The 12,463-nt window shown below is 54.3% G+C and overlaps 2 protein-coding genes across 5 annotated transcripts in view; one reads left to right on the forward strand and one right to left on the reverse strand.

Moving 5' to 3' along the window:
- The window catches only part of TSHZ1 (teashirt zinc finger homeobox 1), a 76,561-nt gene extending 73,929 nt beyond the window's left edge, over positions 1 to 2,632 (reverse strand). Inside the window, exon 1 of one of the 2 annotated variants that reach the window (XR_010932978.1) lies at positions 381 to 2,632. Coding sequence is in view for 1 of the 2 variants with exons in the window: in XM_067698823.1 (XP_067554924.1) it covers positions 381 to 420 (40 nt within the window). In the remaining variant the exon portion in view is untranslated. The remainder of the gene's footprint in view (positions 1 to 380) is intronic. The other variant, XM_067698823.1, reaches the window with a different exon arrangement.
- Positions 2,633 to 2,707: 75 nt separating this feature from the next.
- On the forward strand, positions 2,708 to 11,943 carry PTGR3 (prostaglandin reductase 3). 3 transcript variants are annotated; one of them, XM_067698824.1, is made up of 2 exons: positions 2,708 to 3,433; positions 9,660 to 11,943. In XM_067698824.1, the coding sequence occupies exons 1-2, from the start codon at positions 3,225 to 3,227 to the stop codon at positions 10,582 to 10,584; spliced, it is 1,134 nt and encodes a 377-aa protein (XP_067554925.1). In that variant the 5' UTR covers positions 2,708 to 3,224; the 3' UTR covers positions 10,585 to 11,943. The 3 variants fall into 3 exon arrangements, with proteins under 3 accessions (XP_067554925.1, XP_067554926.1, XP_067554927.1); XM_067698825.1 differs by having other exon boundaries at positions 3,291 to 3,867; XM_067698826.1 differs by lacking the exon at positions 2,708 to 3,433 and adding an exon at positions 8,044 to 8,527.
- Positions 11,944 to 12,463: the final 520 nt, after the last annotated feature.

Below are 12,463 nucleotides of genomic sequence, written 5' to 3' on the forward strand. Positions count from 1 at the left end.
GACTTTCCCACCGCACTCAGGCCGCGGAGGAGCGATGTCTGCCCGGCGCACGCCCCCTCCCGAGGCGGCCCAGAGCTCCGACAGTCCGGCGGCCCCGGGCCTCCCCCGGCCTCCCCGGCGCGTCAGGGCTCCTCACCGCGCCGAGAAGCGCCGTGAAGTTTCTCCGCGCCGCGCGCCGGCCCAGGTGGGGGGACGCGGGCGGCGGCCCGGGGCGCCGGCGGCCAGGCAAGGGCCTGGCCTCCCTGCCGGGCCCGGAGGGGGAGCGCCGCCCGCGTCCCCCGCCCGCGCCCCCGCCCCACGCGCCGGCCGCCGAGCCCCCCGCCCCCCCGCGGAGCTCCTCCCGGCCCCGCTCCCCGCGGCGCGGCCCGCGCGCCCGTTACCTGCCGAGCGCCGGGGGGCCTGCTGCTTCCTCCTCGGCATGCTGCTCGGGCCGCGCAGCCGTCGCCTCAGCCGCCGCCGGAGTTCGCGGGGCGCGGGGACGCGGGGCCCCGAGCGCGGGCGCAACTCCGCGGCGCGCCCAACTCTGGCCTCGTCCCCGCGGGCTCCGGGCTCCGGGCGCGCCGCGGTCCGCGGGGCGCCGCTCGCATGGACGGCCGCGCCCGGGGCCGCTCAGGAGGCGGCGGCGGCGGCGGCCGCGAGGGCCGCGTCCCGGCCGCCGGGCTGCGGGCGTAGCGCGCGGGGCCTGGGCGCCGAGCCCGGAGTCATCCCCGGTGCGGGCCGCGGGCGCAGCGGCGGGCGCTCGGAGGGCCGGCCCGCGGCCCGCGCTCCATGCTGCCGCCTCCCCGCCGCCGCGGTGCTGCTGGCGGGCGCTCCTCCGGGCGCCGCTGCGGGCGCTGCCCTGCGCCTTCCTCCGCGAGCCGAGAGTCTCCGAGCGCAACTTTCTCTCCGCCTCGCTCCAGGCGGTGCGGGGGTCGCGGCGAGTGTTTTTAGTGCGCGGGTCGCAGCTTGCTCATTGTGCGCCGGCGAGGCCGATCCGGGCTGTCCTTTTCCTCCCCGCACTTAGTCTAAGAGGAAGAAAGCAAACAAGACAGAGGAGTGAAGCCCCCGTACATACATGCGCCGGGGGGAGATGTCAGGCTCTGCTCCACCTTCCAAACAGTCACAGATCAAACAGTGTCACCCCGCCGTAGCGCCACTTGGTGCCCCGCGCTCCCCGCGGGGCTGTGCCGCCAGGATCGCCAGTTCTTCCGATGCGAAATCTAATGCAAACACATTTTTATCATGGATTTTTGGCCGGTCTTGATCTTCCAACAGAAAAAAATTTGAAAAATACAGAAAAAGCACCCCTCCTCCAAAAAAAAAAAAAAGCCAACAACAACAACCCGGAGAGTGTGTGCGAAGGGGTGAAGAGCAGACATTCACTGGGTGGGCGAGATGAGCGTGGACTGTCCCCCCCAAACTCCTGGGAGAGAGGGAGATGCACTCTCGCTCTCTCCTCTTTTCAGTGAAATATAACACACATTCGGATCGCAGAGCTTTCAGACAGTCTCAACTGATAGACAGACACATCGAGCTGCTTTTCCGGCTTCAGTTTTTACTCCTCCTCCTCTTGCCAACGTCACCCTGACAATTACAAATAGGTCCCTCACAAACCATACCTGTCAATCTTTTTAATTGCTTTGTTTTCTTTTTTTTTCTCCTAGCTGAACAATATGACACAAAAAAGAAATCTTAATACGGCATAACATAAAAGATTGCACATTGGAGAAAGACATTGAGGGGGTTGTTATTGCAACCCACCGGCTGATACTGGGTAAAACCCATGTGTTATAAGCCAAGTTAAGTAGACACTAGTTTCTGCAGATTTTTAAACCGGTAAGTCTCCCCCTCCGCCCCCGCTTGTACATTCATACACACATGCACCCACGTGGATACAAACTACCCTTGGATGAGGAATGTCCGACATTTGAGATAAAAATACCTGTGTCACTTTGGCAATCTTAGTTTCGGGGGTTAGATCTGATTGGGGAGGGGCACTACGCGGCTTTTATAGTTTGGTAATTAATGGGTAAGTGGAAAACAACAAAAAAAATTATTAAAATGTATACCTTTAATAAAAATTTAATGATGGATTTGCTCATTACACAAAATATGTGGAAAATATGTAATCTGGTCCCTCTGTGAAAAGTGAATTGATTGTTTGGTCAATACAAACAATTAGGAAGAAAACTGACACGATGGAACTGCAGATCTTTCTAGCTGGGTTATAAAAAGAGGTCTTCATACATCATGCCAACGTCTCCAATTCAATTAAGTCCCTCGGCATCCCCACCCAGAAGTTTAAAATGTTTATGTGCTCTGGGAATTCGGCCTTCTGGTTTCCAATATATATGTTCTTTCCCAATGGGAAACCCGTAACAGTCTTGCAGAGGCCACATACAACATTCATGGAAAAACACGAAATCTTGGCCAAAAGAAATAAAACGGCTTAGTTCGTGCAACTTGCACGGGACAGACTAAGGGCAGAAGGCGCGGGCAAGGCGTTGTGGGCACGGGGTCCAAGAGCCTGGGGCGCAGGATGCCCTGGGCGCCCCCCGCCCGGCGTTGCGTGCCCTTGAGGGCGCCCCGGCGGCCAGGGCTCCCCGCCCGGCCCCGGGCCCTGGCCGTGCCCCGCCGCCCTGGCCGCGCTCGGGGTTGATTCGTACCACCTTGCAAGGAAGTGAACGCTTCGCACGGGAAGGGGAGGCGCCTGCGCCGGCTGCCGGGCGCCGCGCAGCTCTGAGGACGCCCCGGGCTGCCGCCGGCTGTGGGCCGCGGCGATCGCGGGACGCGCGGGTCCCCTCGCCGCCCCCCTCACCCTTTTAGAGGAGTCAAATCCGGCTTTTAGACCGTGGGGAGGGTGGGGATATCCGGTGCCTCCCGGGCGCCGGGAGGAAGGGGGAGGGCGGAGAAGATCCTTGGCCAGTCTGCGCCGAGCAGATTCAAACCAAAACAAAAAGATTAAAGGAGCCGTGGCCGGAGCGGCAGCGATCCCCCCGGCCCGGACCCCGGGGGTGGCGCGCCCGGGAACCGCGGGGGCTGCGCTGACTCCCCGCGGGGCAGGAGGGGGGAGCGGGCACCAGGCGTAGTGGGGAAGGCGCGGGGGGGGGAGCCGAGGGGAGGGCGCGGGCCGGAGGAGGGGCGGACCCGCCCGCTCCGCCCGCAGCGCGGAGCCGAGCCGAGCGGCCAGGGCTGGGCGCGACCCCGGCCAGCGGCGGCGCAGAAAGCAGGCGGAGGCGCGGGTCATGCTGCGGCTGGCGCTTGCCGGGGCCCGAGCCATCGTGGACATGTCGTACTCCCGCCACTTCCTGGACTTCCAGGGCTCGGCCATCCCCTGCGCCATGCAGAAGCTGGTGGTGACCCGGCTGAGCCCCAACTTCCGCGAGGCCGTCACCCTGCGCTGGGACTGCCCGGTGCCACTCCCCGGGGACGGAGACCTCCTCGTCCGGAACCGGTGAGCCCGGCGCGCGCCCCCCGCCCCGGCTCCGGCCCGGGCCCCGGCCCCGGCCAGCGCTGCGCAGCTCCCGGGCTGTCCCGCGCCCGCCTGCGTCCCCACACCCGGCGCGCGCTCGGGCGCACAGCCTGACTTTGCGAGATCCCGGGAAGTTGAACCCGCCGCCATCTGGCGAAGGCGAATGTAATGTGACTGTTGCTGGTGTGAATATCCGATGGCACCGAACGTACTCAAAACTGAGGGTTATTTTAATTTGGGATTCCCCTCCCCTCCCCCAGCCCTCCCTCCTCCCCCTCCCGCTCCCGAAATAAAACCGACGGGACCCAGAAGGGGAGGCTCCCCGCCCTGCCCACCCGCGCGCACCCACGGCTCCTGCGTTCGCATAATCTTTAGGGTGGAGCGGGAACAGCCTGGACACAAACTGCGACATTTAGGTAACGTGCTTTGGAGGAAGGAGGCCGGGGACCCGCTGGCTTTTCCCGTTTGCTCCAGGTTGGCAGCCACCTCGCAATGGCGGAGCCTGTCGTTGGGTGTGTCGGTGTGCGCCTCGCCGGTGCCGTCTGCGTGTTGTCAGTGCTGTGTGACTGTCGTCTGTGCCCTGCAGCGTACCGACGGGCGCGTGGCGCGCGTCCCGGGCGGCTGGGCAGGGGCCGGGGTGGGAGCATGGCTGCATTGGGCCGCACGTTTTGCAGACCTTCGGGTGACACTCGCTCGGGTCGTTGCCCGACCTTTGGACTGTCTTTTCCACCTCCACACTTCCCACCTGAGGGTGGTTCCACCTCAAAATCTTTAGTAACTGCTGAAGCAACAGGAAGGAAGGGACCTCACTCTTCGGAGCCGTGCCCGCGGGTCTGCCGGGTGGGTCCCCTGGCAGCCGGGCTTGCAGGCGGGCCGGTCCCCGTTCCTCTACTCCCTGGGCAAAAGAAGGACTCGCCCGCCCGCTCAGTCCCATCTGAGGGGTTCCAGTGTTGCATATTTCAGGTTGAATAGTACTTTCGAAGGGAGAAGTAAATTCTGGTTGTAACCGTGTTGTAAATGGTGTGCTAGAAAGGACCAAGTCCCCTGCGAGGGCTGAAGGACAAAATGCATCTTATCTAAATAGCTTGGGGTAAAGCTTAAGTGTCCATTTTAGTAAAAATTCATATCAGCCTTCCAAACAAGGCTGGAAGACTTCAGAATTCTGATCATGACATGTAACTTCTGGGGACCTGTTGGAAACTTAGAAATTGAGTGAGCCAAGGGCGGGATTGAGTGGAGGCTGGGGATGAGGTGGGCGCGGGGAGTGCCTTAAACGGTGGGCCGTGTGTGTCCTTTAAAAATTTTGCACTGATGGAAACTGGGCTGCAGAGGACTTCATCGTGCCCTGAAAGGCTAAGGCTGTCGAGATCCGGACGCGTCCTACCAAGTTAAAAAGAAAGGCGTGTGTGTTCACGCAGAACATACAGAACACACGAGTGATTTGCTGGAAGTCGAGATGAGATTCAGACCGAAAAGCCTCCAAACAGACTTAACAGGCAAAGTTTCACCCAGGCTTTTTTTTTTTTTCTTTTTTCTTTTTCCGATGCACTGCACTGGTGATGGTGAACACTGATGTACACACACCCACGACTGCTTAGAAAAATAATACCTTTTGCAAACAGGGTGTGAAATGGGGAGGGGCGACTGAGCGGGGCAGGCAGGGGAAGGTGTGAAGTTCCAGCACTCCCAGCAGCAGAGAGGTGGGCCCCCCGCCCGCGCCGTCGTGGAGGCTGCTCCCGGCCGCCCGGCTTCCCCACCTCCAGGGCACCGGCTCCCCCGGTTGTGCCCCCCTTCCCCGCGTTGGGTAACCGGGGCCGGTCCCTGAATTGGGTGGTCGGAGTTCTGGAGCGCCGGCTGCCATGTTGGAAGCTCCTCAATTTGGAGGAGATCCATGCTTCTATCTTCCATCCCCATATGACAAAAATCCCTTTAATATAAACAGTATATTTATACTAAACGCTTGACCTCTAACTTCTACTTTGAAATCCGCAACAGAAGAATGGGGCGAGTTTTCTGCTTCTGGGGAGGGGCGGAACCTTTGCTTCTCCCTCTCCTTACTCTGTTGGAAAATCTGCTCCCACCTCCAGATTGTGGGAAGGTCCTTTATTCTAGCAAACGTTGTCAGTAAGGGAGGCATTTTACCGTTTTTTGTTTTTTGTTTTTTTTTTTAAGAATAGAGCCTTAGTAATTCGCTGCAGGTTAGTTCATTTTAATCCTAGACGAAATCGCCCCAAACAGTATTAACTGCATGACAATTTTGTGCAAGAGCTTCTTATTTTTATCGTAATAAAATCTGCTCTGGAATGAATGGATTCAGCCCAAATTCACTTGTTCGGAAAGGTGTTTGGGGGTTTTAATTGTGCTCCGTCTTGACTTTTTTTTTCAGTGGAACCTTTTGCACGTCTCATTCCATTTTAACAGAAAATACAAATTTTCTGTTCACGGTGAGGGAAGTGCTTTTTAAGCCAGACATCGATTTAAGATAATCAGGTTTACCATTTAGGAAAGGTGTGAGAAGGGGAGCCTAGAATCCCTCCAGAATGTGTCATCGGTGTTCCTTTATACAGTTCTCACCTTCCGGTTTCAAACATACGAGGACGACCTTGCTTCTCTTCCTGGATGCCCAGCCCGCAGAAAAGAAAAGAAAAAAGGGAGAAAGACACCTTCTGGTTAAGTCAGTTCGCGCACTATTTTTAGCTTTTTCTGTAAGATAGTGACACATTATTTCGTTTCCAAATATTTCTAACGATTTTCTGCTCAAGTGTAAGATAATGGAGCAAAGAGTTTGTAGGAATGGCAAACAGAAAATGGGGGATGGGGAAGGCGTTTTTGATAAACCGTTTGTTGCTCACGGGAGGGTAACTATTTCTGCTGATTCTCCAGGCCAAGCTTTTTTTCCTTCATTCTTCCTTTTCTTTTTCTTTTTTTTTTTTTCTTTCTTTTTTTAAAGGGAAGGTCTGGTTTGGACGACTTTGTCTCCCAGTATTTGCTCTGGACTTGAGTTTTCAGGTTTGGTTTTTGTTCAGAGAAAAGCCTTTCCCTGAGGCCCTCTGAGGGCTGCCCTGTTTCACAGTAAATATGACGAAGGGGTTCATCACTTTTTAGTATAAATAAACCGAGTGACTCTGGAAGGGTATATATTTGGGGAAAGTCCGCACCGTCCCATTCTTTTTCCTGGGGTTCCTCGATTTTAGTCTTTTGAGTGGGTCTGCCCGTCGGATCGCTAGACCCCTGCACTCATTAAAAGCACATATTTGAAGTTAAAGGGGGGTACAAGGCGAGGGTCCCAATGCGCGTCTCCCCTTCCTTCTTTTCTCGCTCGCGCGCTCTTCCTTTCCCCTGCTCCCCCGACCCGGACCCCTTGCCCACTGCGCCTGCTGCTCTTGAACTTGTTTCAGACGGAGCCGAAGGCGCGGTCTCCCGACCCTCGCGCAGCTCTTCCCAAAGCCCAGGTAAGAACCTAGGCGCGTCCGGGCAGTGGCGGGTGCCCACCAGCCGCGGCGGCGGCGCAGCGTCAAAGCGGGGGTCCAGGGAGAGGTGGGGATGCGCACCAGGGGCTGGGCGACCCTGGAGAGGGCGAGGGGCGCGAAGCCGAGTAGGAACTCGGGATTCCTTCACCAACAACGCAGGCTCTTTAGAGGGCGGCAGGGTGGGGTGGGGAGACACAAAAAATGGGGGTGCCTTTGAGGCCAAGGTCACGGTCTGGCCGCCGGCGGCTTCTGTCCCGCGGCCTCTGCGCTCCGGCGCGCCGTGTGCTCGGGGCTCCCCTCGCACTTGACCACCCCTGGGCCCGAGCTCCGCTGCCGATGCGAGCTGGGCGCGCCCGCCGGGACCCCCGCTCGGCCCAGGGAGGCCGAGGTCACGGTCGTGGGCCTGGGCGGCGACCTGCGCGGCCCCAGCCCGCTCCGGGAGTCGGACTCACTGATGGCGTCTGGGTGGTGGCGGTGGAGAGGCCGCGGGGCGGCGGAGGCCGGGCACCTCCGAGAAGAGACACCCGCAGAAGCGCTGGTTTCGGGCGCCCTGCAGCCTCGCCCGGGCGCACCGAGGGCGCCGCAGGGAGTCGGAGACGTGGAGTGGGCGCGCGGCGGGCCCTGCGGTCTCCTGCCACCCCTCCAGCGCTGGCCGGGCTCCACCGCAATGTTTGATTTGGGCTTTTCAGCAAAGCCCCGTGGTAAACTCAAGCTCCCGGCAGAGCCCCCCAACACGCGCGCACACGCACGCGGGGGCCCTCTCCCCGGCGCTTTCCTCCCAGGCGTGCGCCCTGCTCGGTCCCGCCACCTCTCCCCGGGAAGTGGCCACCACGGCCCGGGGCGGCAGACGGCGGGGGTTGCGTTTTCCTCCACAGCGCCTTCCCGCTCGAAGCCCCCCCAGGGCATCCCGTTCCGAGGGGGGGGGGCGACCCGAGGGGCCAGCTCCCACCGGGGCGTCCCTCCGAGTCCAAGGCAAGGGCTCCCCGCAAGGGAAGGGCCTCTGCGGTTGGGAAGGTAGAAACGCCAGCCGGATTGGGGTGGGGGGGGAAGGAGGGGGATGAGACGGGAGGGGCGAGGGCCACGGGACGAAGAGAAGGGAGCTGGCGATCCGCCCTGGCCCCCAGCCTCTGTGGCACAGGCCGCCACTCCCACCCCCGGGGACGCCTCCTTAGAGTTGGCTTTGCGGCCTCGAGCAGGGCACCAAGAGGTGATCCAGCTGGGCTCTGCCCTGGCAGGCCTCCGTGAGGTCCAGAAGCACGCTCTAAGGAAGCTGGCCCCTTTTTAAAAAAGACTAGGCCTGGAGAGTTGGGTAAATTGAAAGGAAAGGTAGGGGCCCCTCCCCCCCACTCCAAAAAATAGACCGTGGGCATCTTGGTATTAAAGGCCGAATGAGAAGCCACCAAAAATCATTATTCCCGCGGCTCGTTACTGTGTGTCACGTATGGGTATGGAATTCTGTAGCGTGTTAGTGAGGCTGTGTGTCTGCTAACCTCTGAAAGCGGCTGGACGTGCCCGAAGGAAAGTGCTTCCTGCTTTCTTATTTCTACAGGATGTAGAGAGCTTTCGAGGGTGTAGATATACAGGGCACAATCATAAGGGCGCATGTGTAAGTGCAAAGCATTGTCTATAACACAGTGGAAGTGGATCCTTGCATGGGGCAGTTTGGGGTTTATTAAGTTAAATTAAAAGTAAATTATTTAAAAATGGCCTACTTTACCAGCTTTCCTCCTGCCACCAGATACCACCACCTTTTCATTTCATTACAGGTGGAAATGACATTTTTAGGGTCCTGCGTTACGTGTCTCAGCCACCTCCTGACATCCTTAGGAGACGGCTTTTTTCCTTATGGATCAGGATATTTGTGTTATGAGGTATAGTGAGATGAAAAAAAGCTGGTAAAAATACCAGCCTCGCAATTAAATTGACTCTGGATACCAAGCGAAAATAATCATCTGGTATTAATCAAGTACGTCTCTGCTTCTTGTTGAGGAAAAATATAGTGCCGATTTGCTTTCCTTTTCATCTGGGAAGGACTGTAAAATGTTGGATGCTGCATAAAAATCTCTCTACCCTTATGAGACAATTTCTGTTCAGTTAATCAAAGTGCATATTTTCACGCTGGACGTAGTTACATGAGAAAGAAAATTTGCTGCAGCCTGGCTCACGCTGACACAACCCCTGCAGTAACGTGTAACAGCCAGTGACCTTGCACGTTACATCAACCTTTAATAATATCATTGTCGTTACTATTATTGTCTGAAGTGTTAAATTGTTGCCAGAATCAATACACGTCTACTTCTTTGAATATATTTTATCCCACTGTTGTTTTTAACATCTTTGTTAAGAGGCCAATTAATTTCCAACTCATAGCTCCAGTGAAGTTTGTGTATAAGAGGGCTTCCTAACTTTTTTTTTTTCTCTTTTGAAAGGAATCGGAGGGGGATAAATGGCATGTGAAGTACATAGCTTGCTGTTTAGAGGGATGGGAAATTATTCCTAAACTAATGAAAGAATAAAATACACCAAAACTCTAACAAATCACTGTTGAAATCACACTTGTTTGATTTCTTTTTTTTTTTTTTTGAACTGAATATCAGGACCGTTTTTTTCAAATTCTATCAGAATATATAGCTTCACCACCCACCACAGTCACCAGAATTAGAGGACTTTTTCTAAGTGGGATAGAAAGGCCTTGATGAAGAAAACATCTGAATGTATTTGTGTTTGTTTTCTTCTAGATTTGTTGGTGTTAATGCATCTGACATAAACTATTCAGCCGGCCGCTATGACCCTTCCGTCAAGACCCCGTTTGACGCAGGTTTCGAAGGTGTAGGCGAGGTGGTGGCCTTGGGCCTCTCCGCCAGTGCCACATTCACAATTGGCCAGGCTGTGGCTTACATGGCACCTGGCTCTTTTGCCGAGTACACAGTGGTGCCCGCCAGCACGGCCATTCCCGTGCCGGCCGTGAAACCCGAGTACCTCACCCTCCTGGTGAGTGGTACCACGGCCTACATCAGCCTGAAAGAGCTCGGAGAGCTATCAGAAGGGAGGAAAGTTCTGGTGACCGCAGCAGCTGGGGGGACCGGCCAGTTTGCCGTCCAGCTTGCAAAGAAGGCCGAGTGCCATGTAATTGGAACTTGCTCTTCTGATGAAAAGTCTGCCTTTCTGAAATCTCTTGGCTGTGATCGTCCCATCAACTATAACGGCGAGCACGTGGGTGCTGTCCTGAAGCAGGAGTACCCGCGAGGCGTGGACGTGGTGTATGAATCTGTCGGGGGAGCCATGTTTGACTTGGCTGTGGACGCCTTGGCTACCAAAGGGCGCCTGATAGTGATTGGGTTTGTCTCTGGCTACCAGACTCCTACTGGCCTGTCCCCTGTGAAAGCAGTAACACTGCCAGCCAAACTGCTGAAGAAATCCGCCAGCGTCCAGGGCTTCTTCTTGAACCATTACCTTTCTAAGTATCGAGCCGCCATGGACCACTTGCTTAAGATGTATGCGAGTGGAGAGCTGGTTTGTAAGGTCGACCTTGGAGATCTGTCTGCAGAGGGCAGGTTTACCGGCCTGGAGTCTGTCTTCCGGGCCGTCGATTATATGTACATGAGAAAAAACACTGGAAAAATTGTTGTTGAATTACCTTACTCTGTCCACAGTAAGCTGTAAAAACAGAACAATGGCATAAATAAAAGGAGAAAGAAAATGGACATTTTATGCCCCAGAATTACTCAAATCAATCTGTTTTTAGTTAGTAACGGAGATAATATATTTTAAAACAAAAGTAAGTTCTAATGAATAGATTTCTCTTTCTCTTTTCTTTATTTCCGTTCTTTTTTTTTTTTTTTTTGCTCCTCCATTGCAAAAAAAAAAAAAAATGTGCTAATAAAACTTCCCTCAATGGCACAGAGGTAAAACCTTTACATTCAATTCTTTACTCATGGACGGTCTCATTCCAGATTTTATTGTCCCAGGGAACTAAATTAATTCCTGATGCAAGATCTGATCAAATCAGTATGTCTTCAGCTTGATGAGATTTTAAAATTGGTCTTGAAAATAGTTCATGAGTTCTTTGCTTTGGAAGAGTCTGGTCTGATGCTAGTAAGTTGTTAATAAATGAGAGATACAGCAAAAGTCAGCCGTTTCTCAGAGTCCATATTCTCAGGAGATGGTCCTTCTTTTTCTATAAATCACCAGCCAACTATCTAAATAGAAATTTGGAGGGATTCTCCCAAAACTTTGACTTTATTAGATTATTAGAAAAAAAATTAAGTGAGCACAGACCTCTTTTAAAGAAGCATCTGTCATTTAATGGCTTTTATGCGCAGTCATCCCAGTGAGGCATGTGTAGGATGGAAAATTTCTCTCTTCCCTTAAGAAGAAAATTAGTGTTGAAAACGTATATAGACAAAAAGCAGGTTTGGGAAAGGGAAACTATAGAGATTCAGGGGACTTTAAAAAGTTACTACAGGCACGGGAAAGGGAAAAGGATGTGCTCCATCCACAGTGAGGGTCTACATAACAAAACACGGGCCATACAGGGGAAAGCACTGTAGGTACCTAACAGCACCCTTCATAAGCCTAAGTAGGGTACGTCAAATAGCATCGTGCAAAGTAGGCACCAGAATGATCTCAAATGATTGTGCTTCGTGTTAGAGACTTTCGGAAGGTGTGTTTTATCTCTGATCGTGGAAATAGTACAGCAGCCACTGATGCTCTGTTCCCATTTTACTTCTCCACATGTCCTGGTGGAATGAGATGCTTCTTGTCACTATCGCCTGATGTCACAGACACGAAAGTAACGAGTCCCGCGCCTTCCCCTCTGAATCAAGCCTGCCGCTGATCCGCCTTCATTCTAACCTTCAGCTCACCAAAGGCTGCTCCGGTTTTCATCATTAAGGTGGGAATGCCGTCGTGCCTTTCTAATGAAGGCAGAGCCCGCCAGAGTATTTTTCAAAGCCTTGGGTTTCGGCGTCTCTAACATGCTAAATAAATAGACAAGCAATTAAAGATGCTCCAGGAAACTTGGTGACCGTATTTAATTTTTCTTTCCTTCTGTCTGAGGAGCAAGGCTTACTGCTGAATAGCTGTTAGTATCTATTTTACAAGATTTACTCATTTTCAGGTACCTAATGTAGCTGCTAGCATGCATACGCAACAATACAATTTATATGGTAAATGGGACCAAATAATGGCTTCACTGAATGTTATGGCTGCACTGAAGGGAAATGTCACGGTAAATACCTACCAAATTATGGATCACGCCGAAGTGTCACAACTGCACTCAAGACAAATAGCACTGGAGGCTATTGCCACCGTGACGCTTTTGAGTTATGAAGAAGGGGAGCAGCCTGATGGGAGGCTCTTTGTGTCCTCATTATAGCAAAGGGTTACTAGTTCAGGGTACCAGAGAAGCTGGTCCAGTGTGCTGCTCCGTTATTAATCTGTCCCTTTCAGACCTCACAGCTATAGCAAAACGGAAGGAGACTTTGCCTACCTTTTCGATACACAAACAAAGGGGAGGGGACAGGTTTTATGAATGTAAGTG

This window comes from Pseudorca crassidens, chromosome 12, assembly GCF_039906515.1.
Source record: "Pseudorca crassidens isolate mPseCra1 chromosome 12, mPseCra1.hap1, whole genome shotgun sequence".
In the NCBI taxonomy this organism is placed as follows: Eukaryota; Metazoa; Chordata; class Mammalia; order Artiodactyla; family Delphinidae; genus Pseudorca; species Pseudorca crassidens.